Raw genomic sequence first — 25,731 nt, 5'->3', positions numbered from 1 at the left:
ATAGAGGTGTGCAAAATAATGAATGGTTTTGATAGAGCAAATTGAGGAGAAACTGTTTCGTAACCAGATAACATAGATTTAAGATGTTTGACAAAAGAATCTGAGGTGATGTGAGAAAATATTTTTTCACAAGATCGTGAGGCCTGGAAGGCACTGGCTGAAATGGTGGTGTAAGTAGATTCAGTAGTAATTTTTAAAAGGATATATACAAAAAAACGAGAATTTTCCAGATTTATGGGGAGAAAAATGAAGAAGTGTCTGCTCTGGTTTCCTCCCACAGTCCAAAGATGTGCAGCTTAAGTGGACTGGCCATGATAAAATACCCCTTAGTGTTCAAAGGGTTAGATGGGGTTATTGAGTTACGGGGATAGGGTGCTGTAGGCCTAGTTCGGGTGTTCTTTGAGAGGGTCGGTGCAGATATAATGGGCCGAATTGTTCTCCTGCACTGTAGTGATTCTATGATATTCTAAGTGGAACTAATTGGATAGCTCTTTCAAAGAGCCATCTGAAGCACATTGGCTGAGACTTCCTTCTGTGCTGCATCGTTTTCTGATCATTTGCACCATTGTCAATATCTGCTTCCTCTGTTGCTCTCATGATGTGACTGATCATTTGTTTCTCAGCTCAATCCAAGCCCCAGGATGTTGGTAAGGAGGACTTTGCAGGGTCAACAGGGCTGGGCCGGTTTCATTCCTTTTTTGTGTTTTCGTAGCAGCTTGCTAGGCTATTTCAGAGGGCAGTTAAGAGTCAACCACATGAAAATGAAATGAATGAAAATCGCTTATTGTCACGAGTAGGCTTCAATGAAGGTACTGTGAAAAGCCCCTAGTCGCCACATTCCGGCACCTGTTCGGGGAGGCTGGTACATTGCTGTGGGTCTGGAGTCATATGTAGTACAGAACAGGTATGGATGACCAATTTCCTTCCCGAAAGAACATTAATGAACCAGATGGGTTTTTACTACAATCAACAATGGTTTCATGGTCATCATTTGACTTTTAATTCCAGGTATTTTATTGAATTTGAATTCCATGACCTGCCGTGGTGGGATTCGAACCCGGGTCCCCCGATCATTATATCTGGATACGTCCAGCGCCAATACCACTACTCCACCTTCCCCCATAGTTATCTTTTTAAGCTCCTGCTAAACTGCTGATAGCCTCTTAAAAGATCTGTGTCTTAATCTTCACTATATCAGCATGAATCCTAAGCTTATGTGACACCTGGAAGGCAACATATTAACATTGCAGTAGAAACTGTCTATTCACATTACCGGTTCTCCTGCTGCCTGTCTACAACCATTGTCGGAACAGCATGGCTGGTTCAGCTATGATTGTCTGAGCAATATTACTGATTCTTCTACCACTATAGGAGCAATACTACCAGTTCTTCTGCTACCAATGTAGGAACAACATTACCGGTTCATTTGCTATTGCTACCACTGTTTACAATACAGATCAGCTGTGGTCTTGATGAATGGCAGAACAGACTTGAGGGACCATGTGGTCTATTCCTGCTCCTTGATCGTATGTTTGTCATAAGAAGAGTGCGCCATATAACCCTCTAAACCTGTTTGCCATTCAATAAAATATCATGGCTAATCTGGAACTTAACTCTGTGGGTGGGGTGGGGTGAATTTCCACCTCCCGTTTTTGACGGGCATGTGTGGTGGGAGCAGAGAATTGAGGGAGAGTCCCAAAACGGCTTTTACACCAGTGGGATTTCCCCCGCTTGATTGTGCCTGATCCCCTCCGCCAATGATATAATGGCCTTGCAATGACGATTATAATATAATTAGTGGGCTTCACTGCTGTAATATCCAACACGTAGGAAAGTCCTGTCCTCCCCTGTGTGATTTGAGGTCATGTCAGCAGGGATTTTAAAAACCAGTAACTAGTGAACAGAACCCTCTGGGGACGCACATCATAGAATCCCTACAGTACAGAAGGAGGCCATTTGATCTATCGAGGCTGCATCAACCCTCAAAGATCAACCTTCCTAGGCCCATTCCCTCATCCTGTCCCTATAACCCTGTAACCTCACCTAATCTGCATATCTTTTGGGCATCAAGGGCAACTTTAGCATGGCCAATCCACCTAACTTACACATCTTTGGACCATGGGAGGAAACTGGAACATCCGGAGGAAATACACGGGCAAAAGTGCAAACTCCACGCCGTCACCCAAGGCCCCTTCCCCCATGCAAATTAGATAATTTATCAGTGACATTGATCCTGAAATGGCAGAAATAAATTCAGAATAAACCCTCTCGTTCAAAGTGGTTGGATCTAAAATAACCTCGGGATGAGACAAAACTAGAAGATTGGATTGGATTGGTTTATTGTCACGTGTACCAAGGTACAGTGAAAAGTATTTTTCTGCGAGCAGCTCAACAGATCATTAAGTACATGAAAAGAAAAGGAAATAAAAGAAAATACATAATTGGGCAACACGAGGTACACAATGTAACTACATAAACACCGGCATCGGATGAAGCATACAGGGGTGCAGTGTTAATGAGGTCAGTCCATAAGAGGATCGTTTAGGAGTCTGGTAACAGCGGGGAAGATTGACTATTATAAAAGAAAGAATAGGCTGGGTTTTCTTTCCCTTGACAAGAGAAAATTGAGGAATGACCTAATAGAGATCATAAATTATGAATGGTTATGATAAATTAGACATTAAAGATTTTCCACTTATGGGAAAGAGCAAAACTAGAGGCCACCTGTGTAAGATAGTCACCAAGCAATCCAGTAGGGAATTCAGAAGAAACCTCTTTCAGTGATGAGAATGTGGAACTTGATACCATAGGGAGTAGTTAAGGCGAATAGTATGGATGCATTTAAAGGAATGGGGAGAAAAGTTATGCTGATGGGACTAGATGAGGAACAATGGGAAGAGCATAAACACTCGGATGGGCTGGTTGGGCTGATGCAGTAGATTCTGTGGAAACCTGGTAACTTCGAGCTCTAAAGAATCTACTTGGAGGCACTTCTTACATTTGTGTTTGGCCTGGACAGTTGTAGTTTCCAGAAAACCTACATTCTGCAGGTTTCATGCAATAATGATTTCCACTGGGCACATATGGCTGCAGCTCTAAAATCTAGATTGATGTATAATGCCCCAGAAATTACTCAGCTCTACAAAAAAAATCATAGTGTTAGCAACCTAAAAATGCAGCTTTGTTACAAATTCTTCTCCGGTTGGTCAATAACTGCAACCTTTCTAATGTTACTAACAAAGAAAACAATAAACCATTAAAAGCCCACACCGCAAGTTCATTAGGGTAATTACAGAAATTGAATACTGAAGAGGAGAGACTTGAGATATCAAGACTATTTCCTTTGGAGCAGAAAAAGCCAAGTGGAGGTTTTTACGATTGTAATGCGTTTTGATGAAGTGAATAAGGAAAAGGCTTTTGGTTTTGTGGGATTTGTTGCCCATCTATAATTGCCCTTGAAAAGGTGGTGGTTCTCGAGTTGTCATTAAAGAAATGGAGAGAGGCTAGAATATGGGCTGTTTATATCCAGGGAATAATTGAGGCATTGGTCATGACTTTTCAGTTCGGATAAAGGCTCTCCATTAAAAAAATTAGTTTGAAATGCTGGCCACTGCTGTGTTTTTACAGCACGCTTTTGTTTCAGTTTCTATTACTGTTTTGCTGCACTGATCCTTTCAAAACTTCGACTTGTTTTTTTGCACTAAGTAATCACCGATGTTTTAACAGGCAGGAATTGATTTTTATAATCAAAAGTATAATCTGGTGTAAATGTTACTCTAAAGTACTCCAAAAGCTGAACTTAGATTTAGATTTGGCTAATTTCATGGCATATCTCTCAGTTGTTGGCAAAAGCTGTCGGGGGCAAGAGAAGGATTTCTTAAAATTTCACTTCCAACAAGATAAAGTTAATATACACATGCTGAAAGTAAAAAAGCATTTTCATCAGATTGTGTTATTATGTGGAGCTGCCCATATGGTATATGTTACACTACATACTTCTCTTAAAGCATGAAAGTTGAACTGAATAGATATTGGCATAACATTGAGCTTGGTATGCATGGTTAAGTGAAACACATAACAACATTTTTCTTTTTTCAAATCAATTTTTCATTGGAAGATTTTGTCTTTCTTTTGGTATTTTGTGTGTTGCCAAATTGGACATAAATTAAATTTACAAATGTTGTTCCTTGCGTTCAAGACCAGATTTTCTTTTCTGATTATTTATGTTATTTTAACTTTTCCCAATCAACATAGCATTTAATCTTTTAAAAATAATTTTTATGGGATGTGGGCATCACTGGCTAAGACAGTCTTTGCTTCCCATCCCTAATTTCACTTAAGAAGATGGTGGTGAACTGCCTCCCTCAACCGCTGCAGTCTATGTGGTGTAGATACATCTACAATGCTGTTAGGGAGGGAATTCCAGGACTTTGCCCAGCGACAGTGAAGGAAGGGTGATATATTTCCACGTCAGGATGGCAAGTGATTTGGAGGGGAACTTCCAGGTGATGGTGTTCCCAGGTATCTGCCCCTTGTACTTCTAGATGGAAGGTGCTGTAACATAGAACATACAGTTCAGAAGGAGGCCATTCAGCCCATCGAATCTGCACCTACCCACTTAAGCCCTCACTTCCACCCTATCCCCGTAACCCAATAACCCACCTAAGCTTTTTGGACACTAAGGGCATTTTATCATGGCCAATCCACCTAACCTCCACATCTTTGGACTGTGGGAGGAAACCGGAGCACCCAGAGGAAACCCACACAGACACGGGGAGAACGTGCAGACTCCGCACAGACAGTGACCCAGCGGGGAATCGAACCTGGGGCCCTGGCTCTGTGAAGACTCAGTGCTAATCACTTGTGCTACCGTGCTGCCTAAGGAGACTTAGTGATAATGATACTGATAATTGGTTATTATTTTATTGTCACATGTACCGAAGTACAGTGAAAAGTATTTTTCTGCAGCCAAGGGAACGTACACAGTACGTACATAGACAAATTTAAAAAAAAAAATAATTGACAGAGTATATTGACAAATGTTACATCAACAAGTCGTGATTGGTGAGCAGCACAGGGCTACATGAAAACTGTTCTTGCAAGTAACGGATCAGTCCACGGCAGTGTCGTTGAGAAGTCTAGTAGCTGTGGGGAAGCTGTTCCAATGTCTGGACGTGCGGGTCTTCAGACTTCTGTATCTTTTGCCTGATGGAAGGGTCTGGAAGAAGTCAAAGCTTGGGTATGAAGGGTCTCTGACAATGCTGTCTGCCTTCCTGAGGCAGCGGGAGGTGTAGACAGATTCAATGGGAGGGTGGCAAGCTTGTGTGATGCGTTGGGCTGAGTTCACCACAGTCTGCAGTTTCTTGCGATCTTGGGCCGAGCAGTTGCCATACCAAGCTGTGATGCAGAGGGATAGGATGCTCTCTATGGCATATCTCTGGAAGTTCATGAGAGCTGATGCAGACATGCCAAATTTCTTTTTTAAAATAAATTTAGCATACCCAATTCACTTTTTCCAATTAAGGGCCAATTTAGCGTGGCCAATCACCTACCCTGCACATCTTTGGGTTTTGGGGGCGAAACCCACGCAAACATCGGGCGAATGTGTAAACTCCACACGGACAGTGACCCAGAACTGGGATGAAACCTGGGACCTCAGCGCCGTGAGGCAGCAATACTAACCACTGCGCTACCGTGCTGCCCAGGCATGCTGAATTTCTTTAGCTTCCGTAGGAAGTAGAGATGTTGTTGGGCTTTCTTGACTGTTGCATCAACGTGAGTGGGCCAGGACAGACTGTTGGTGATGGTAACCCACAGGAACTTAAAGCTATCGACCATCTCCACTTCGGAGCCATTGATGTAGACGGGTGTGTGTCGTGCTACGCTTCCTGAAGTCGGTGATCAGTTCCTTGGCCTTTCCAACATTTAGAAAGAGGTTTTTTTCGGTACACCATGCAACCAAGTGATCTATCTCCCTTCTGTAGTCTGATTCGTTGTTGTTTGAGATATGACCCATCACAGTCATCATCTGCAAATTTATAGGTCAAATTGGAGTTAAATCTTGCCACACAGTCATGTGTGTATAGGGAGTACAGTAGAGGACTGAGCACACATCCTTGTGGGGCCCCGGTGTTGGGCTAAATCGCTGGCTTTTAAAGCGGACCAAGCAGGCCAGCAGCACAGTTCGATTCCCATACCGGCCTCCCCGGACAGGCGCCGGAATGTGGCGACTAGGGGCTTTTCACAGTAACTTCATTGAAGCCTACTCGTGACAATAAGCGATTTTCATTTAATTTAATTTGAGGACTATTGTGGAGGAGGTGCTGTTACCTATCCTGGCAGATTGCAGTCTGTTGGTAAGGAAATCAAGGATCCAGCTCACAGGGAGGGATCAAGTGCAAGATTGCAGAGTTTGGTTATTAGTCTTGTCAGGTTAATGGTGTTGAAGGCGGAGCTATAGTCTTTGAACAGCAGTCTGATATAGGTATCCTTGTTGCCGAGGTGTTCGAGTGTTGATTGTAGGGCCAGGGAGATAGCATCTGCTGTGGATTGATTGCGGCGACAGGTGAACTGCAGTGGATCGAGACCGTCTAGGAGGCTGGCATTGATCTGTCTCATGACGGGGACATAAATTTAAGGTAAATGGTGGGAGATATAAGGAGGATGTCAGAGGTAGGTTCTTTACCCAGAGAGTAGTGGGGGCATGGAATGCACTGCCTGTCGAAGTAGTTGAGTCGCAAACGTTAGGGACCTTCAAGCGGCTATTGGATAGGTACATGGATTAGGGTAGAATAATGGAGTGTAGATTAATTTCTTCTTAAGGGCAGCACGGTAGCATTGTGGATAGCACAATTGCTTCACAGCTCCAGGGTCCCAGGTTCGATTTCGGTTTGGGTCACTGTCTGTGTGGAGCCAGCACATCCTCCCCGTGTGTGCGTGGGTTTCCCCCGGGTGCTCCGGTTTCCTCCCACAGTCCAAATATGTGCAGGTTGGGTGAATTGGCCATGATAAATTGCCCTTAGTGTCCAAAATTCTATGATCTATGATTAACCTTGGACAAAAGTTCGGCACAACATCGTGGGCCGAAGGGCCTGTTCTGTGTTGTATTTCTCTATGTCCATGACTAGCCACTCAAAGCATTTCATGATAGCAGATGTTAGGACCACCAGTTGGGAGTCGTTGTTCTTCTTTGGTACTTGTATTATGGTGATCTCCTTGAAGCAGGTGGGGACCTTGGAGCGGAGCAGTGAGGTGTTGAAGATATCTGCGAATACAGTCACTAGCTGGTCTGCGTAGACTCTGAGTTCTCGCCCAGGGACTCGGTTTGTTTCCGTGGGTTCACTTTCAAGAAGGCTCCTCTTGCCTCCTGAGGCTGTAATAGTGTGTATGGGTGTGTCCAGGGCTTTTGGGGCGGGTGGCACTGATGTGTTGATGTTAATTTATGTTGCTAGTTTATGCATCATCTGTATCATGTAAGGCAATCCTTATATGTCATAAGATCAATTCATAATTCGGGTGTGAACATCAAGGCTGCCTCAGTTAAAATATTTTCATTTGTACACTTTTTGTTTCCTAATTTTTGGAAAATATTGCAATGCTACACTCTCCTGAAGTGACATTCCTCAATTTAGTTTGCTGTTAACATGTGTTTGGAACAGTGAAAAGATGGACAATGTATTTAAAAATGAAAAATATCTGGAGGTGTTTTTTATTCAAAAATGGGTCATTGTATTGCTAACATGGGGACTGAGATAAAGATTTTCATCTCTGATCTAACCTGTCTCTAGGGGTCTGTCGTGCACTAGAACCGAAAGCAAAACAGCTCCACTCAGAATCTAGCTTGAATTGATATATTGTGGAAATGTTTTTTGTCGGGAAGCGATTTGAGTGGCTGAGATGGAAGTCGAGAGGATCGAGGGTTATGGGAAAATGGCAAGAAAGTGGAACTGAGATCAAGAGTAGGATCAGCCACGATCATATTGAATGGCAGAACTAGCTCAAGAGGCCATATGGCATATGTTCCAACGTATGAGGAATCAAGCTACTTAATTAGCAACTTGTAATTACTTAGCCTTGTTTACTATTTCAGAGATATTCGCTAGGTTGCTTTTTTTCAAACTATGGAGCTTTCCCTGTAATTTCAATGAAGCAAGAGTTGACTTCAAAGTGAATTGGGTTAAACTTCACAGATGTCTCCATTGATGGTTGGAATTAGTTAATTATATAACTTAATAAAGAAGTTGTGAACCATTTAGTATTTCCATCAAAATTAAGAGATAACTGAGGTGAACCACTGTTAAAATATGTTGGCTACTCTTATCTTCTGTTGCACTTATGAAGATGGTTACCTTTCTGCCTTTTGACGATGAGCGCTGCACAAATTACTTCACGTGCCTGAATACCCAGGTAAGCGTCCCAGTGTGCCCAAAATGCTGCAACAATGTTTTTTTCCCCATAAGATTATTGCAGCTTGTTCAAATCCACTATATTTTAATTAACTGATCTGATGGTGGCACGGTATCACAGTGGCTAGCACTGTTGTTTCACAGCGGCAGGGTCCCAGGTTTGATTCCTGGCTTGGGTCACTGTCTGTGCGGAGAGTGCACGTTCTCCTTGTGTCTGCGTGGGTTTCCTCCGGGTGCTCTGGTTTCCCCCCACAAGTCCCGAAAGACTATCTGTCAGGTGAATTGGACATCCTGAATTCTCCCTCTGTGTATCCGAACAGGCGCAAGTGTGGCGATTAGGGGCTTTTCACAGTAACTTCATGGCAGTGTTAATGTAAGCCTACGTGTGGCAATCAAGATTATATTTTCTTGTGCAGGTTAGCCACTTGCCCCTCCTACCACCTCAGTTAAAAGGTGTGTACTGGGTGGATGTGTTTCAAAGTTTTGAAATTTTAGTGCATTCCTCCTTCGAACTCCTTCCACATGTTGGGTGGTGGTCACCATTCCACCCCCAATAGCGTTTATTTTGACTGTATGCGATGAGATTGTCAGGTCTTCTGAAGATTTCAGTCAATAATACAAAGTCTTAAGTTCCCTCGACGGTATTCCCTCATCTTCCCTGTTTGCATTCTCCACTCACTGTTTTATGCTGGCATCGGGGAGCTTCTAATTACATGCATACATGTTTTGTCCACCTCGCTTGCCACGAGCTATAAGAATATATTTAGTGGCATACGTTGTTATAAAAGCTCCACAAATTTCAATGCAACTCAATGTCGTCAGAATGACTATTTTGTTGAAACCAGAATCACACATCCCTTCATGATCTATCTTTTTCAAAAGTCCATGGGCGGGATTCACTGTTCCCCGATATCGTAATCGGCAATCAGGTGGAGAGTCCCTTCCGACAGGGTTTCTATCCTCCGCCCCCTCTGCAATGGCGCATCACGCGGCACGCCTTTGGGACAGCGTTGGCGCATCACCTGAAGGCCTTCCTCGATGCTCCATCCCCAATGGGCTGAGTTCCCGACCGTGCGGGGGACATGTGGTCCCAGCGTTTAGGAATTCGGTGTGGCGGCTGTGGACTGTGTCCAGCGCCACCACAGTCAGCCGGGAGCTGTGCTGCTGGCCGGGGCGGCTTCCGTTAGGGCTGGGGGGGGGGCACTATTTGGTAGGTCGGGTCAGCGCATGGCCGACGCCATGTTGGATGGTGCAACTGCTGCAGGTCGTCTCCGTGCAATTCTCCATCCGTTTATATAGTGGTAGCCGGGAGTTTTATACGGCGCGGTTGCTAGCCCATCACTGGCCGTACGATCGGTGAGGGTGTGGAGCCGATTTTGCTGTCGTAAAACGCCACAGTTCCCACGCCGCCTTAAGCACTTAGCCCCCAAAACGGTGAATCCAGCCCCATGTTCTTTGTCTTGGGTTAAGTTCTTCAGTACTTTATGCAGTGCTTTGTCCCAAATGTTGCTGTTATGATCTTGTTTGCCAGTGCTAGTTGCAGCATTGATACCAAATAATGTAAAAGTATCAGTGCATTTAAATATATCTGAAATGAATTGAATTTCTTGATACTCTAATGCAGGATTTCCTAAATTTTTCAAGCCGTGTAGCCACTAGTGACCACCCGAGAGCATCTGGGAACCCCAAGCATTCTCATAATATCAACACCCTCTTTTGTTTTTTGCTGTGAAGTGGGTGTGAATGCAGAAATCGAATGGAAACAAGTCTTTTCTTATTAATCTACTCATATGTTAGGAATTAAGAGACACACAGTCGCAAATACAATCATCAGTTACATGGCCCCTCACATTAACCCCTGACCAAGCCACCCTCCTTTAGCCCCTTAACTATAACCCTAGAATTAGTATCCGCTCTGGGAATGAATAATCTTATAATTAACAACCTTCCATTCCACTCTCTCATACACATGCTCACCATCCCCCCCAAACGAGCACTCGCATCCCCCACATGAGCGGGCCCCACCCCACACGGGCATGCGCCCCACCACACCGACGCGCACCCCACCAATCTCGCACGCACCCCACCAATCTCGCACGCACCCCACCACTCGCAAGCGCACTCCACTACTCGCAAGCGCACCCCACCACATGCGCTCACACCCCACCTTGCCGGCACACGCACTCACCCCCACTCCGCCGGCGTGCGCGGCCACCCAGTGAAGTTTCACTAAATTGGTCCCTAACATGTTGGGGGGGGGGGGGGGGGGGGGGGTTGTCCTAATATGAGAGACTGAGAAAATTGGGTCTGATTTTTCTAACATTTAAAAGAATGAGAGGCGATCTGATTGAAATGTACAAGATTCTGAAGGGGCTTGATAGTCTAGACACTGGGCAGGGAATCTAAAACACGGGCAAGATCTGAGGATAGGGGGCCAGTCATTTCGGATTCAGATGAGGGGAAATTACTTCACTCAATCTTTCGATTTCACTGCCCTAGAGGGTTGTGGATGCTCCATCATTTAACGCATTTAAGGTTGGGATGGACAAGTTTTTTTGTGTCTCGGGGAATCAATGGATATGGGGAGTGGGGCAGGGAAGTGGAGTTGAAGCCCAAGATCAGCCATGATCATTTTTTGTTAAAATTTTTGTTATTCTCCTTTTTCACATTTTCTCCCAAATTTACACCCAACAATAATCAGTAACAAATGTAATATCAATCCCCATATCAATAACAACGATTCCATCCTCCCACCAAACCCCAGGCATTGGCCTGCATGTTAAAATAAGCAAATGACCAAAAGGAATCAGGAATCACCCATAGTTACCATGAACACATACAGTCCCTCTCCCCCCGCAACCATCCCAGCACTCCCCTAATGTTTGATGTGATCCAATTCTCGAAAGTGCATAATGAATAACGCCCATGAATTGTAAAACCCCTCCATCCTTCCCCTCAGTTCAAATTTGACCTTTTCTTAAGAATTTCATCAGGCCCCCCACCACGCCAGGGCACAGGGGGAGAGGTTGATACCCTAACAGGATTCGCCTTCGGGCGATCAACGAGGTGAAGGCTACAACATCTGCCTCCGTATCCATTTCCAACCCCGGCTGGTCCAGCACCCCGAATATGGCCTCCAGAGGGCCCGGGTCCAGTTTCATGTGCACCACTTTAGAGATTACCCTAAACACCTCCTTCCAGTCATCCTTCAGCTTTGGACAGGACCAAAACATATGAACGTGGTTTGCGGGGCCTCTCCTGCAACGTTCACACACATCGTCTACCCCCTCAAAGAGCCGGCTCATCCTCGCCCTTGTAAGGTGTGCTCCATACACCACCTTCAGCTGTATCACCCTCCGGAGTACCTCACACCAGAAACCCTCCTCCATACCCTCTCCCAACTCTTCCTCCCACTTTGCTTTGATCCCTCCAAAATAGTCCCGTAAACCGCCGATTCTACCCCCTTCTCCAGTCCCCCTGTCGTCAGCACCTCCTCCAGCAATGTGGAAGCTGGCTCTACTGGGAAACTCTGTATCTCCTTTCTCGCAAAGTCTCGAACCTGCATGTATCTAAATATTTGCCCCTGCTCCAGCTCATACTTCGCTCCCAGCTCCTTCGATCCCGCAAAACAACCCCCAAGAAATAAATCTTTTAGTGTTCTAATTCCTTTTTCCTCCCATCTCCGAAAATTTCCATCCCACTTCCCTGGCTCAAATCTATAGTTCCCCCGAATCGGCATTTCTATTGACCCTGCCGCCAACCCTAATTGTTGGTGAAACTGCCTCCAAATTTCAACAAAGCTATTACTACCGGACTCCCTGGGTATCTCCTGGGGCCATCGGGAGCAGCACTGTCGCTAGCACCTTCAATCCTGACCCCCTACCCAAACTCTCCTCCATTCTGACCCATTGTGAGTCAACCGCTCTGACCCAGCTCCATACCTTCTCCACATTCGCCACCCAGTAGGTCCAATCTCGGGCAACCTGCATCCCCAGGTATCTAAAGTGAGACCCTGTCTTAGGGAATGGCAGCCCCCACCCCTGCCTCCACCCGCGGCCAAGACACCAGAAAATATTCACTCTTTGTACCCTGAGAAAGACCCAAACACCTGAAGCAGCTCCAGTATTCTCCCTATTGACAAACTTGGTTCCGACGCGTATAATAACAAATCATTGGCATATAAGGGCACCCTATGCTCTATTACCCCCCCCCCCCCCCCCGCCCGCACTCTCCCTTTCCTCCGAACTTCTGAATGCGATGGCCAATGGCTCAATCACAAGTGCAAACAGCAGGGGGAACATAGGACATCTCTGTCTAGTCCCACGGTGGAGAGGAAAGTATTCTGAGCTGATGTTATTTCTGCGGATGCTGGCCCTTGGCTCCTTATATAATAGCTTTACCCAATCCACAAATCTGGTTCCAATTCCAAACCGCTCTAGATATGCCATCAAGCACCCCCATTCTACCCGGTCAAACGCTTTCTTGCCGTCCAATGCCACAACCACCTCTGTTTCCTTCCCCTCCGCCGGGACAATACCCTCCTAATGTTCAAAAAGAGCTGCCTCCCTCTCACAAACCCTGTCTGATCTTCACCTATCACCTTCGGGAGGCACTTCTCTACCTACCTACCAGTACCTTCGCCAATATCTTTGCGTCCACATTTAAAGGTGATATGGGCCTATACGACCCACACTCCGTCGGATCCTTATCTTTCTTAAGTAACAGTTAAAGCCATGATCATATTGAATGGCTGAGCAGGCTCGTAGGGTCACATAGTCACATTCTGCCCCTATTTCTTGTGTTTTTATAATTAACTTGTGATTTGAGATTTCCTTGTCGTAGATTGGACCCAAGCATTATTTACCAGTCTGTATAGGTAACAGCAGAGGCCTTTATATGGAAGCCAGGAAAGAGTGCTCGATAAGCATGTCTGTGGGAATATTGGCAGATATCTAAAATTGCTAAAACTACTTTTGTAGAAAACAACATTTAGAAGGGGACTGTGGAAGACGAGAATGGAAACTTATGGCTGTATTTATAGTTTGTCCACTGTTTTTATTAGACATTCTTTAAACATTGAGATATGTATGTTGCATATATAAATTATGGGAAAGTAACTCTTGAGGGTCTTACACTTTAAACTAAATTTGGTGTAGGTCTAACAATTTTACTTTAGATAGATTCATCAGTGCAGACTGGCTGGTATTTAAACTATGCTCTATCTGTATTCAAATTACTTGCTCTAAAACTGTCCAATTAAATAGTAGCTGCTTTGATGAGAATATCACTGTAATGGAATGGAAAGTTCACTTGAACTCTAATATTAGTCTCTGTGATTTTAAAGTTGCTTTGGAAAATTCATTCTAAATGATCACAAGCTGTGAATGGGAATGATTTATTTAACTTCAGCCATACTGTATCTGCAGGAATTTTTAAATACCATCGTATTCCTGGGAAACCAGATGTTAAGTTGTATTTTTAATGACTACTTAATATTGTGTGTATTAAATAAATTTGGTCACAAATTTGGACTTGCTGATCTAATTTAATATGTTTGGATACTGACATCAAAATCTTGACAGCTGTGTTCGTGGGAAACCACAGGGCAGCACAGTACATTGGAAAAGTAGAGCATCATTACAAATGCTATTTTAAGCTTAATCTCTGTTTGAGCACATCTTCTAGAATAATTTTTGTAAAAATAAAAACAAACTATCCCAGCATCCTCTAATCTTAGTTACTACCTGCTTGGGGGGGAAATGTTTTCTCTGATATGTTGAAGAAAATTGTATATTTGATCAGAAAGAATTAATGCCTCTGTTAAATGGTGCAGTGGAAATATACGTGCTGATAGTTTTCCACAATCCTACATAATATAGAAATATTTGTGCTGTAGTTTAGTGGTATTATCCTGCTGAATAGAGAATGGCTGATAATTGCAATTTTCATATTTGTACAAGTTTCTTGGTGTGAAATTGTGACATTTCAGTCGTTATAAAACATTTCCTCTTCATGATGGCTTTGGAGTGAAACAATATGATGGCAAATCTGCGTGAATGTTGACTCCCAACAGTACTTTTAAGTGGGTTACTAATATATATATTTTATTCCGGATAACCTATTTCCACACTTTCAGTATTAATGCTTAAAATATGTGAGTACAATAGTTTTGTATTCAAGCCATCTGGTGTTCCATCTGCTCCAAAGCTATACTGCTGACATTGAAGACTTTGGCAGACCTAATATCTGCTGTTGTTATTGATTGACTTACTGAAATTAAGAGGCACGGTATATAATTAAGATTAGGTACTTATTAAAATTTGTTATGATGCCCACAAATAGATTGAAGCAGCTTTTGCTTTGCAGTTACTGATTTCAAGTCTATAATCTCTTGGTCACAAATTATTTTGTATAGTGGCTTTTAGTGAGTCAGCCAAACATTGTAATATTTAATTTTAGGGGTTCTGAATGATAAAAAGGAATCATAGAAGTTACAGTGCAGAAGGAGGCCATTCGGCCCATTGAGTCTGCACCGGCTCTTGGAAAGAGCACCCTACCCAAGGTCAGCATCTCCACCCTATCCCCAAAACCCAGTAACCCCACCCAACACTAAGGGCAATTTTGGACACTAAGGGCAATTTATCATGGCCAATCCACTTAAGCTGCACATCTTTGGACTGTGGGAGGAAACCGGAGTACCCAGAGGAAACCCACACGCACACGGAGAGGATGTGCAGACTCCACACAGACAGTGACACAAGCCAGAATCGAACCTGGGACCCTGGAGCTGTGAAGCAATTGTGCTATCCACAATGCTACCGTGCTGCCCACCACCAGATGGCTTGAATATATGGTCTTAAATAAATTTCTACCCAATATTATTACTTTATGCTGTTTTATTTTTGGAACCTGAAAGTATCTTTGTAATCTTTCCCTCGACAAGCAGGTATTATAGTTCAGCACTTAGACACCTCTGTACTTTAAGAGTATATTACTCGTAACCTTGACAATCCCAGTGAAGAAGCCAAGCATAAATGTCAGTTAAAATTGAGATGCAAACTGTGTTCTCCCTCTTGATAAAATGGTATTGCACAGATTTGGACTGCCCAAATATGCATTATTTTGAAAAGTAAAAGATTATGTGCCTTGGTTGCAGTGTGCAGTAGTGTTTAAATGACATATCTGATCGATTAATTTGTTGTGTATTAATTTGATTACATGTTATAAAAATGAAACTCTGATGTTTGTGTTGCTTGGTGTATACCGTTCAAAACATTTTTCAGGGTTACTTTTGATTGTCACAAAATTGAACTTGTAGGTAGCAATTTCACACCTGAATTTTTGCAAAATATCCTAAATAAAAGTGGCAAACAAAAGTCATTAACCAAGCGCTATAAATGTCAGAATTAAATTTTAAAAGGTAGCCACCGACCATTTTAATTTAGATATCTTATTTTCCATAACCTGCCCAGAGTCTTCACTGCATCGCTCAACTAAATGCCAGCATAACAACCAGATTGCCATGTGAAACTACATATAACTTTTACATTTTTTTTCTTGGAGTTATTCCATTTTTACAAATAACAACAAATCCTCAGGATTGCCTCAGCATACATAAATACAGGAGAACAACATTGGTTCAGCTTAATCATTAAACTTGGTGCCTCTGTGTGTACCATCAAATAAGCTAGAGAATGAGGGAGAAGAGGATAAAGCCATGAACACATGGTAAAATGATGCACACCATCATGTGTATGGCCGTACAGCCAATGAAAGAGGATAAGATTTTCACGACATGTTCGGGCATGCTCCAAAACATATCTCCAACTCCAATTATACCAGGGGCATCAATAACACATTAGGCCGTATCTTTCTCCGATATAAGACCTGTCTGTACCGTTACAGAAGCCAGTCAACAACTCTTTAACCCCAAAATATTAAAGCAATACAGAAACATTTGCAAAGACATATATTGCTAAATTATTAGACTGCTAATCCAACATAAAGTACTTGGATGCGAAGACATTTCATCCAGTTAAATATTGGGAAACCTGGAGCTTTCAGTTTCAGTCCCTGCTCCGTTCACTAGCTACTGACTGCATCCTACAACTATCTGAGATGAGGCCAATTTCTTCACAATCTTGATTTGAATTTGATCCCAAGGTGAGCTTCCAACCCCATATTCATGTCACCACTAATCCACTCTGTTACTTTGCCCTCCAAACCCTCATTGGTGCCTTTGTTGCCTCTAGACTCGACAATTACAAGTCGTTCTGGAAAAAGGCACACATCAAAACTTTTTGCCTTACACTCATAGATTGTTGTTCTCTTTACATTTGATATTCTTGCAAATTGTCCTGAGTGTAAGATGATAAGTTTCAACAACCTATGTCTTTTTGTAGCAATTGTTGGCTGGTCTACCATATGCTATCTTTTGTAAACTTGAGGTCATCTAAAACCCTGCCACTCCTAACAACGCACCAACCCCCATTCTCCTATCATCTGTGTGCTTGCTGGTCTACATTGGGCTCCCATTTAGGCAATGTCTCGATTTGAAAATTGTTATCCTAGTTTTTAAATCACGATGTGCCCTTGTTCCTTCCTATCTCTGTAATCTCCTCCAGCCCCTCAACTATCCACAATATCTGCGCTGTTCTAATTCTAATCTCTTGTGCATCTTCTGCGATGAAGAAGGACCACTCATGCAGCCCACTCATTAGCCTAGGTTGCCCATCACTGATTTGTATTCTCGTTAGAGCTCCGAAATATTTTTAGTATCACATCTGTTTATACTTCTATTTCCCTCAGATCATTGGACATACCTTGATACTTAGAGGCATTAGTTTTTTTGTAAAATAATTTTATTCTCCATTTTCACATTGTCTCCAGAATTTACACCCCACTCACAAGCAGTAAATGGTAACAAATACAAAGTCAATTTCCTTATCAACAACAACAATCCTCCCACCACCCCAAGCACCAACCCACCTGACAATATAAGCATCAAATAGAACAAACCCTCCCACGGTAGGACAAACAAAGGAGATATAAAAGAGAAAGGAATTATGAATCACCTATGGTCACCATTAACCTATAGAGTCCCTCCCACCCCCCTCCCCCTAACATTGAATGCCATCCAATCCCCGAAAGAGTACCGTAGATGACACCCATAGCGCATAAACCCCGCATACACGCCCAAGCTCCAAAGAACCATCATTGCAAGTGAAAGTCCCCTCCCTTCCCTTGTCCAAGTATATACAACGTTGGCTCATTTGACACATACACCCACCGCAGTGAAAAAATACAGCTACATGAGGCTATATCGGTACATGACCACTTCTCTATTCAGCCACAGTCCTGCCTTTGCAAACTCATCCACTGCTTCCGCCGTCCCGAAATAAAAGTCCTTGGATTTGTAGGTCACCCTCAACTTAGCTGGGTATACTATGCCGCACCGCAACTTACTGATGTACAGCGCCTTCTTCACCCGGTTGAAGGCAGCCTACCTCCTCGCCAGCTCCACCGTAAAGTCCTGATATATGCGTATAGCAGCTCCAGCCGACTGCACCACCCGTTTCTGCTTTGCCCAGCACAGGACCTTCTCCTTCACATTGTACCTACGAAAACACAGAGTCACTACTCTTGGCGGCTCACTCTCCTTTGGTACAGGCCTCCACGACCGATGAGCCCGATCCAGTTCATATCGGGAGGGATCATCACCCTCCCCCAATAGCTTCGCCAACATCGTGGCAAAATACTCAGTCGGCCTCAGGCCTTCCACTCCTTTGGGAAGACCCATAATCCTCTGTCGCCTGGATCTGTTTTCCAAGTCGTCCATTTTGGCTCACAGACTCTCGTTGCTGTCTATCACCTTCTGCAACTCTTTCCCCATCGAGGTAAGTTGATCGCTGTGCTGCAACAATGTCTCTTCATAGAACATTACAGCGCAGTACAGGCTCTTCGGCCCTCGATGTTGCGCTGACCTGTGAAACCACTCCAAAGCCCATCTACACTATTCCCTTGTCATCCATATGTTTATCCAATGACCATTTAAATGCCCTTAATGTCGCCGAGTCCACTACTGTTACAGGCAGGGCATTCCACGCCCGTACTACTCTCTGAGTAAAGAACCTACCTCTGACATCTGTCCTATATCTATCTCCCCTCAATTTAAAGCTATGTCCCCTCGTGCTAGCCATCACCATCCGAGGAAAAAGGCTCTCAATGTCCACCCTATCTAATCCTCTGATCATCTTGTATGCCTCAATTAAGTCACCTCTTAACCTTCTGTCTAACGAAAACAACCTCAAGTCCCTCAGCCTTTCCTCATAATGAAATGAAAAATGAAAATCGCTTATTGTCACGAGTAGGCTTCAATGAAATTACTGTGGATAGCCCCTAGATCTTCCCTCTATACCAGGCAACATTTTGGTAAATCTCCTCTGCACTCTTTCCAATGCTTCCACATCCTTCCTATAATGCGGCGACCAGAACTGCACGCAATACTCCACGCTCACTCGGCTAAATCGCTGGATTTTACAGCAGACCAAGCAGGCCAGCAGCACGGTTCGATTCCCTTACCAGCCTCCCCGGACAGGCGCCGGAATGTGGCGACTAGGGGCTTTTCACAGTAACTTAATTGAAGTCTACTCGTGACAATAAGCGATTTTCATTTCATTTCATTCAAATGCGGCCGCACCAGAGTTTTGTACAGCTGCAACATGACCTCATGGCTCCGAAACTCAATCCCGCTACCAATAAAAGCTAACACACCGTATGCCTTCTTAACAACCCTATGAACCTGGGTGGCTACTTTCAGGGATCTATGTACATGGACACCGAGATCTCTCTGCTCATCCACACTACCAAGAATCTTACCATTAGCCCAGTACTCTATCTTCCTGTTATTCCTTCCAAAATGAATCACCTCACACTTTTCTGCATTAAACTCCATTTGCCACCTCTCAGCCCAGCTCTGCATCTTATCTATGTCCCTCTGTAACTTGTAGCATCCTTCCACACTGTCCACAACTCCACCAACTTTAGTGTCAACTGCAAATTTACTCATCCATCCCTCTATGCCCTCCTCCAGGTCATTTATAAAAATGACCTCTCTTTTCCTGTTTGTAACCTCAGCCCATACTACCTCAGTAGAAGAGTCCTCATCAAACGTCCTTCCTGCCACCGTAATACAGTCCTTGACTAACAATGTCACCCCTCCCCCTCTTTTACCACCTTCCCTGAGCTTACTGAAATATCTAAACCCCGGAACCTGCAACAACTATTCCTGTCCCTGCTCTATCCATGTCTCCGAAATGGCCACAACATCGAAGTCCCAGGTACCAACCTCATTCCGGATGCTCCTGGCGTTGAAGTAGACACACTTTAAACCACCTTCCTGTCTGCCGGTACACTCCTGCAACCTTGAAGCCTTTCTCATGACCTCACTACTCTCAACCTCCTGTATACTGGAGCTACAATTCAGGTTCCCAACCCCCTGCCGAATTAGTTTAAACCCTCCTGAAAAGCATTAGCAAATTTCCCCCCCCAGGATATTGGTACCCCTCTGGTCCAGGTGTAGACCATCCCGTTTGTACAGGTCCCACCTATCCCAGAATGAGCCCCAATTATCCAGGTATCTGAAACCCTCCCTCCTGCACCATCCCTGCAGCCACATGTTCAACTGCTCTCTCTCTCTATTCCTCGTCTCGCTAGCACGTGGCACGGGTAACAACCCAGCGATAATAACTCTGTTTGTTCTAGATCTAAGTTTCCACCCTAGCTCCCTGAATTCCTGCCTTACATCCCTATCCCTTTTCCAAGTGGACCACGACTTGGGGCTGATCCCCCTCCCCTTAAGGATCCCGAAAACACGATCCGAGACATCGCGGACCCTGGCAACACACCAACCGTGAATCTCTCTCGTTCCCACAGAATCCCCTATCTATTCCCCTAACTGTGGACTCTCCAATGACTAATGCTCTACTCCGCTCCCCCCTTCCCTTCTGAGCAACAGGGGCAGACTCTGTGCCAGAGACCTGTACCCCATGGCTTACTCCTGGTAAGCCGCCGCCCCCCCCCCCCCCCCCCCCCCCCCCCCCCCCCCCCCCCACCCACCCAACCACCACCAGTATCTAAAGCGGTATACTTGTTACTAAGGAGAACAACCACAGGGGATCCCTGTACTGACTGCTTCCTCCCAGCCCCTCTCACCATCACCCAACTAGCTTAATTCCTAGAAGTAATTACATCCCTGAAGCTTCTATCTATGACCATCTCTGCCTCCCGAATGATCCGAAGTTCATCCAACTTCCCTGCCATCCCCTCCAGATAAAACAAGAAAAAGAAAGGAAGAGCTTACCTGATATTCACTCAACCCCTTGGGTTAGAGGAGGTGGAAGGGTGGGGGGACACTACAAGTGTAGTGTCTCGGGTTTAGCAACCACCCAACTTATATACAGGTACTAACAAGGCCGCTTCTCCTGCAAGGTAAGTTTATAAATAGGGAAACTTACCTTCCCGACAGATCCCTGACCACTGCTCCCGCCGAAAATCTGAAAGCTGCTTCTCCTGCAAGGTAATTTTTTAAATAGGGAAACTTACCTTCCCGACAGACCCCTGGCACTGCTCCCGCTGAAAATCTGAAGGCCGCTTCTTCCACTTCCTTCAGCGCCTCACCTCGCTCCCGTACCTCCGCCACTGCACTCAATACTGCCGCCCTTACCGGGGCAATCGCCTCCTCCACCAGCACTATCAGTACCGCCCCCATCTCCTTCCTCATCGCCTCTAAGTGCTTTGTGAACTGCCTTTCAAGTTCCGCGACCATTACCGTAGTCATTTCTTCAGCCGTGGGCAATGCGGCCTCCCCTGGTGCCCCAGCCTCCATTTTTCTTGCCGAACCCGCGGTGACCTTTCCACTACCTGACGGACTTTCAGCTGCTTTTTTCACGGCCGTTTTTTTACTTGTTCTCGACATCTTCCTTCGTTGTGCCTTCTCTCTGCTTTTACCGCCACTGGGACCGGGCGTTAGACCCCGAAAATATCGTTCCCGAGCGGGAACCCTTCAATGTGCGGCTGCCTCCCACCCGCCATCACCAGAAGTCCTTAGAGGCATTAGTTAAGTAAAGGACCTCAAATAGTTTTCCTTTTAGTCATCACAGAATTGCTATGGCACAGAAAGAGATCATTTGGCTTATTGTGTCTGCACTGGCTATCTGAATGAGCTTAGTGCCATGTATTTGGTGCCATACTCCTGCCGTCTCTCCATAGCCCTGCATATTCTTTCTTTTCAGATAACAATCTAATTACCCTTTGATTGCTTTTTAAAAACAAAATTAGAGTACCCAATTCCTTTTTTTCAAATTAAGGGGCAAATTAGCGTGGTCAATCAAACAACTCTGCATGTCTTTGGGTTGTGGGGGTGAAATCCACGCAAACACGGGGGGAAAGTGCAAACTCCACAGGGTCAGTGGCCCAGAGCTGGGATCAAACCGGGACCTCAGCACTGTGAGGTAGCAATGCTAACCACTGCGCCACCGCGCTGCCCATGCCCTTTGATTGAACCTGCCTCCATCGCACGCTTGGGCAGTGCATTCCAGACCCCCCTTCATTTGCTGTGTGAAAAAGTTTTTTCTCGCATTGCTTTTGCATCTTTTGCCAATTAAATTACATCTCTTGTTCCTGATCCTTTCATAAGTGCTCCCTCTCTACTCTGTCCAGACCCTTCAATATTTTGAGCACCTCCATCAAATCTCCTCTTAGTTGCCTTTTCTCCAAGAAAAACAGGCCCAACTTCTGCAGTCTATTTTCATAACTGAAGTTCTTCATCTCTGGAGCCGTTCTCCTGAATCTTTTCTACACTCTCTTCACATCCATTCTAAAGGACAGCATCCAGAACGGGACATAATACATCAGCTGAGGCTGTTGTAGTATCTTACTCAAATTCAATATAATCTCCTTGCTCTTGTATTCTATGCCCCTGTTAATAATGCCAAGGATGTTGTTTATTAACCACTCTCCCAACCTCGCCTATCACGTCAGTGACTTATGCATATATACACCCAGGTTCCTCTGCTCCGGCACCCACTTTAGAATTGTACCCTTATTTTATATTGTTCCTCCATGTTCTTCTTACTAAAATGAATCACTTCACATTTTTCCATATTGAAATTCATCTGCCCTCTGCTCACCCATTCAACCACCCAGTCTATGTCCATTTGAATTTGTAACTATTCTCCTCAAAATACTTTATTTCCTCCCCAATATTCCGTCAATTAATTGGGCTGTGTTTTGGTGAATTTGTAAGACTATTTTGGTATTTCTATATATGGATAAGATTAGATTAGTCCTGCAGATATACATATGTTATGCTTCGCAGTTTATCATGCCTTCACAAATACAGTAGGAGTATTTTAGAAAATGGTTTCAATTTAACTCCTATTGCTTAATCATATTTTCTGCAATATTACCATATTTTAAATTTAATCTAACCACTTATTTCTCCATGACTACCCTCTTTGTTCATATTCAGATTTTTACCAATGAATGAAGATTAATGAAATTATGAATTTGAACAAGACATGTTTCTATCTGTATTTATGAGTTAAATTTAGTCATTTGCGTGTGCATGTGCTTCGTGTTTTATCATTCCTCAAAAATTATCTTGGCTTACAATAATCTTTTTTCTTCCCTCCATCCTTTGTAGGTAAATCTCATCTGGCAATAGTACAGAGAGTGAACAATGAAGGAGAGGGGGACCCATTTTACGAGGTGCTAGGTATCGTCACGCTAGAGGATGTAATTGAAGAAATTATCAAATCAGAAATCTTGGATGAAACAGATTTATATAGTGAGTGTTTACTTGTGCTATATAGGATTTTGAAAGCATTTGTGTGTGGAATGATAATTAGATTTAGCTCCTTTTTTTTAAGAGGACTGTCTTGAGGGTAAATGAAATATAAGGTGTGCAACTAGTTCCATTTGGAAAAACGTTTTGAAGCATTGTTGCAAACTGAGCTCTCCATAGAAAATTATAGCTCTGCAAGCATCCTATACACCGTAGGAGAAAGCCAAGCTTGGTGGTTTTGGAAAAATGTGTGATTAACACATGCTATGTAAAAGGTTGTGCCACAAGTTGTCTCTTACTCTCAAGATTTTTAAATATACCAGTGCAACTGTTCTAGTTTAGACCAACACATGACCTCTGAGCATTCATGTAAAAGACGATCTTAAAATCAGAGAAAAACAAAAAGGGCATCCAGGGAGCTGAGGCAAGATGCTTGGAACCGTAGCACATTCAACATTGTGACAGCTGACATTGATCTGTGTAATAATGGGTTAAAAGGGTTTCTTTAATTAGTGCCTGATTTCACAGGGGAAATAGATTTTACATGTTTAGGTTTGTTGATGTGAGTCAACCAATAGGGGAGTCTGGAAAGCACTTAAATCCAATTTATAATTTAATGAGAAATTTTAGCAGATTAAATCAAGTGGGGAAAAAATATTTGACGTGAGAAAACAATTTGGCCCAAAATCTCCAATTATTGCTGGATATTTTAAATTCCAGAAGAAGAAATGGGAAAAAGCTGAGTCTTTTAATTGGTTATTGGATGAATTCAACTGACAATATGGTACATTTTCTTTTAACGACAAATTTACTTGTGGGCACTTCAAATGCAGAAACCTTCAGTAGATGCTTATTAAACATTGAATCCAACAAATTTGACATTGCCTTGAATGTGGAGACTGCAGATAGATGAGTCAATATGTTTCAACAGCAGGCTACAGAAAATAAAATGAGAGCAGATCGCCAACAATGAGAAAAGGAATAATGATGAATTCTATACGTGGAATGTGTTTAGAGATGGAATGTGTTTGTACAACAGAAAACATGAAACTTGGGTAAAAGAGTTCTTGAGGAATAAGGATTCATGTGTAAAACAGGAAGATAAAATGTAATAAAGTAGGAAATTAATAGTTTAAAAAAAGACATTGCTCAAGTGAAGAAAGATAAGTTTCTTTGAGTTGTGGAACTGCATCCATTGGGAGAAGAGTAGATAAATTGTGTGCTGAAATCGGAAGCAAATGTGAGATCTTCATCCCATTGGAAATTGGGAAATAATGTTTGCAAATTCAACAAGAGCAGCTTTACGTAAAAAAAAAGGAAGTTAAATTGAAGAAGCTTGATGGAAAGTCAGCCAGCTGGCTGTGACCTTCAAACTGCTTAAAATCTGTTTGGTCCAGTTCTTCCAGAATTCTTCCAGAATTGACAGTAAAAAATGTTCTCCATATTTTTGAGCTACTTTACTGCTCCACCAAGTGTCTCACATTGTCATGTTCAGATAAAAATGTCATTGAAGTGGGGCTATAATCTTGAAAATAATTTTCTGTAAAAGATGTACTATGATTTAACAAAAAGCATGAAAAACGGGTCGTGTGCTCATTCCTTGAATGGGATGGATGGTGGCGAGAGATGTAAAGTTAAATTTTTCCCCAATTAAGGGGCAATTTAGCATGGCCATCTCTAAACACATTCCAGATATACCCTGCATATCTTTGGGTTGAGATCCAGACACGGAGCGAATGTACAAACTCCACACGGGCAGTGACCCAGGTCTGAGATCGAACCTGGGTCCTCGGCGCCTTGAGGCAGCAGTGTTAATTATTGCACCACTGTGCTGCCTCGAGATCAAAAGTTGAAAGATGTAGAACAATGTTTTGGGGAGAGGGAAGGATGATTAGAGGTTAGGAGGATGGGTGGTCCTGTTTTTTCCAGTCGCAAATGTTGTGCACAGGAACTTGGATTGTTGCTTAATTATATATTTCTGATCACTGGGTTTGACATCTGGCACCAGCTACAAAATATTAAAATATGACCAATTAGATTAGCAATGATCTTATTGAATGGTGGAGCAGACTCGAGGGACTGAGTGGCCTACTTCTATTCCTAATTTGTATGCATCTTCAAGTCATATTTAAGATCGCTGGTGTTGTTTTGTTGGAAAATATAATGCACCTGAACTGAATATGAGATCCTGACTTTTGAGTGACACTGACGCTGAACCCGGTGGTGGAGGTAAAGTTGGGCCAGTCAAAGTCAGCTGGGCAATTTATTTCAGAAAGTGAGGAATAAGCGAGAAGGCGTGAACAGGAAAAAAACAGATTTCATATCTCTTGAAAATTATGTGGACCTGAGGCCAGCCTGTGTTTGTTGCTGCTCTCAGCACAGATCCATTAAGCTGATCTGTTGAGGAACAACATACAAGAGCAACATTGAATAATATAGCGCCTTTCAAGTAATGAAATATCCCAAGGCGTTCACAGGGAC

At 43.6% G+C, this 25,731-nt stretch overlaps 1 protein-coding gene across 2 annotated transcripts in view; it reads left to right on the top strand.

Moving 5' to 3' along the window:
- LOC119979297 (metal transporter CNNM2-like) overlaps positions 1 to 25,731 on the top strand; it is a 231,752-nt gene that overhangs the window by 136,434 nt on the left and 69,587 nt on the right. For both annotated transcript variants that reach the window (XM_038821348.1, XM_038821349.1), the window contains one exon: positions 23,110 to 23,253. In XM_038821348.1, the coding sequence (XP_038677276.1) occupies positions 23,110 to 23,253 (144 nt within the window). The remainder of the gene's footprint in view (positions 1 to 23,109; positions 23,254 to 25,731) is intronic.

The sequence above is a fragment of the Scyliorhinus canicula genome, chromosome 16 (assembly GCF_902713615.1).
Source record: "Scyliorhinus canicula chromosome 16, sScyCan1.1, whole genome shotgun sequence".
NCBI classification, from domain to species: Eukaryota; Metazoa; Chordata; class Chondrichthyes; order Carcharhiniformes; family Scyliorhinidae; genus Scyliorhinus; species Scyliorhinus canicula.
This window is presented reverse-complemented; position numbering and strand designations above follow the sequence as displayed.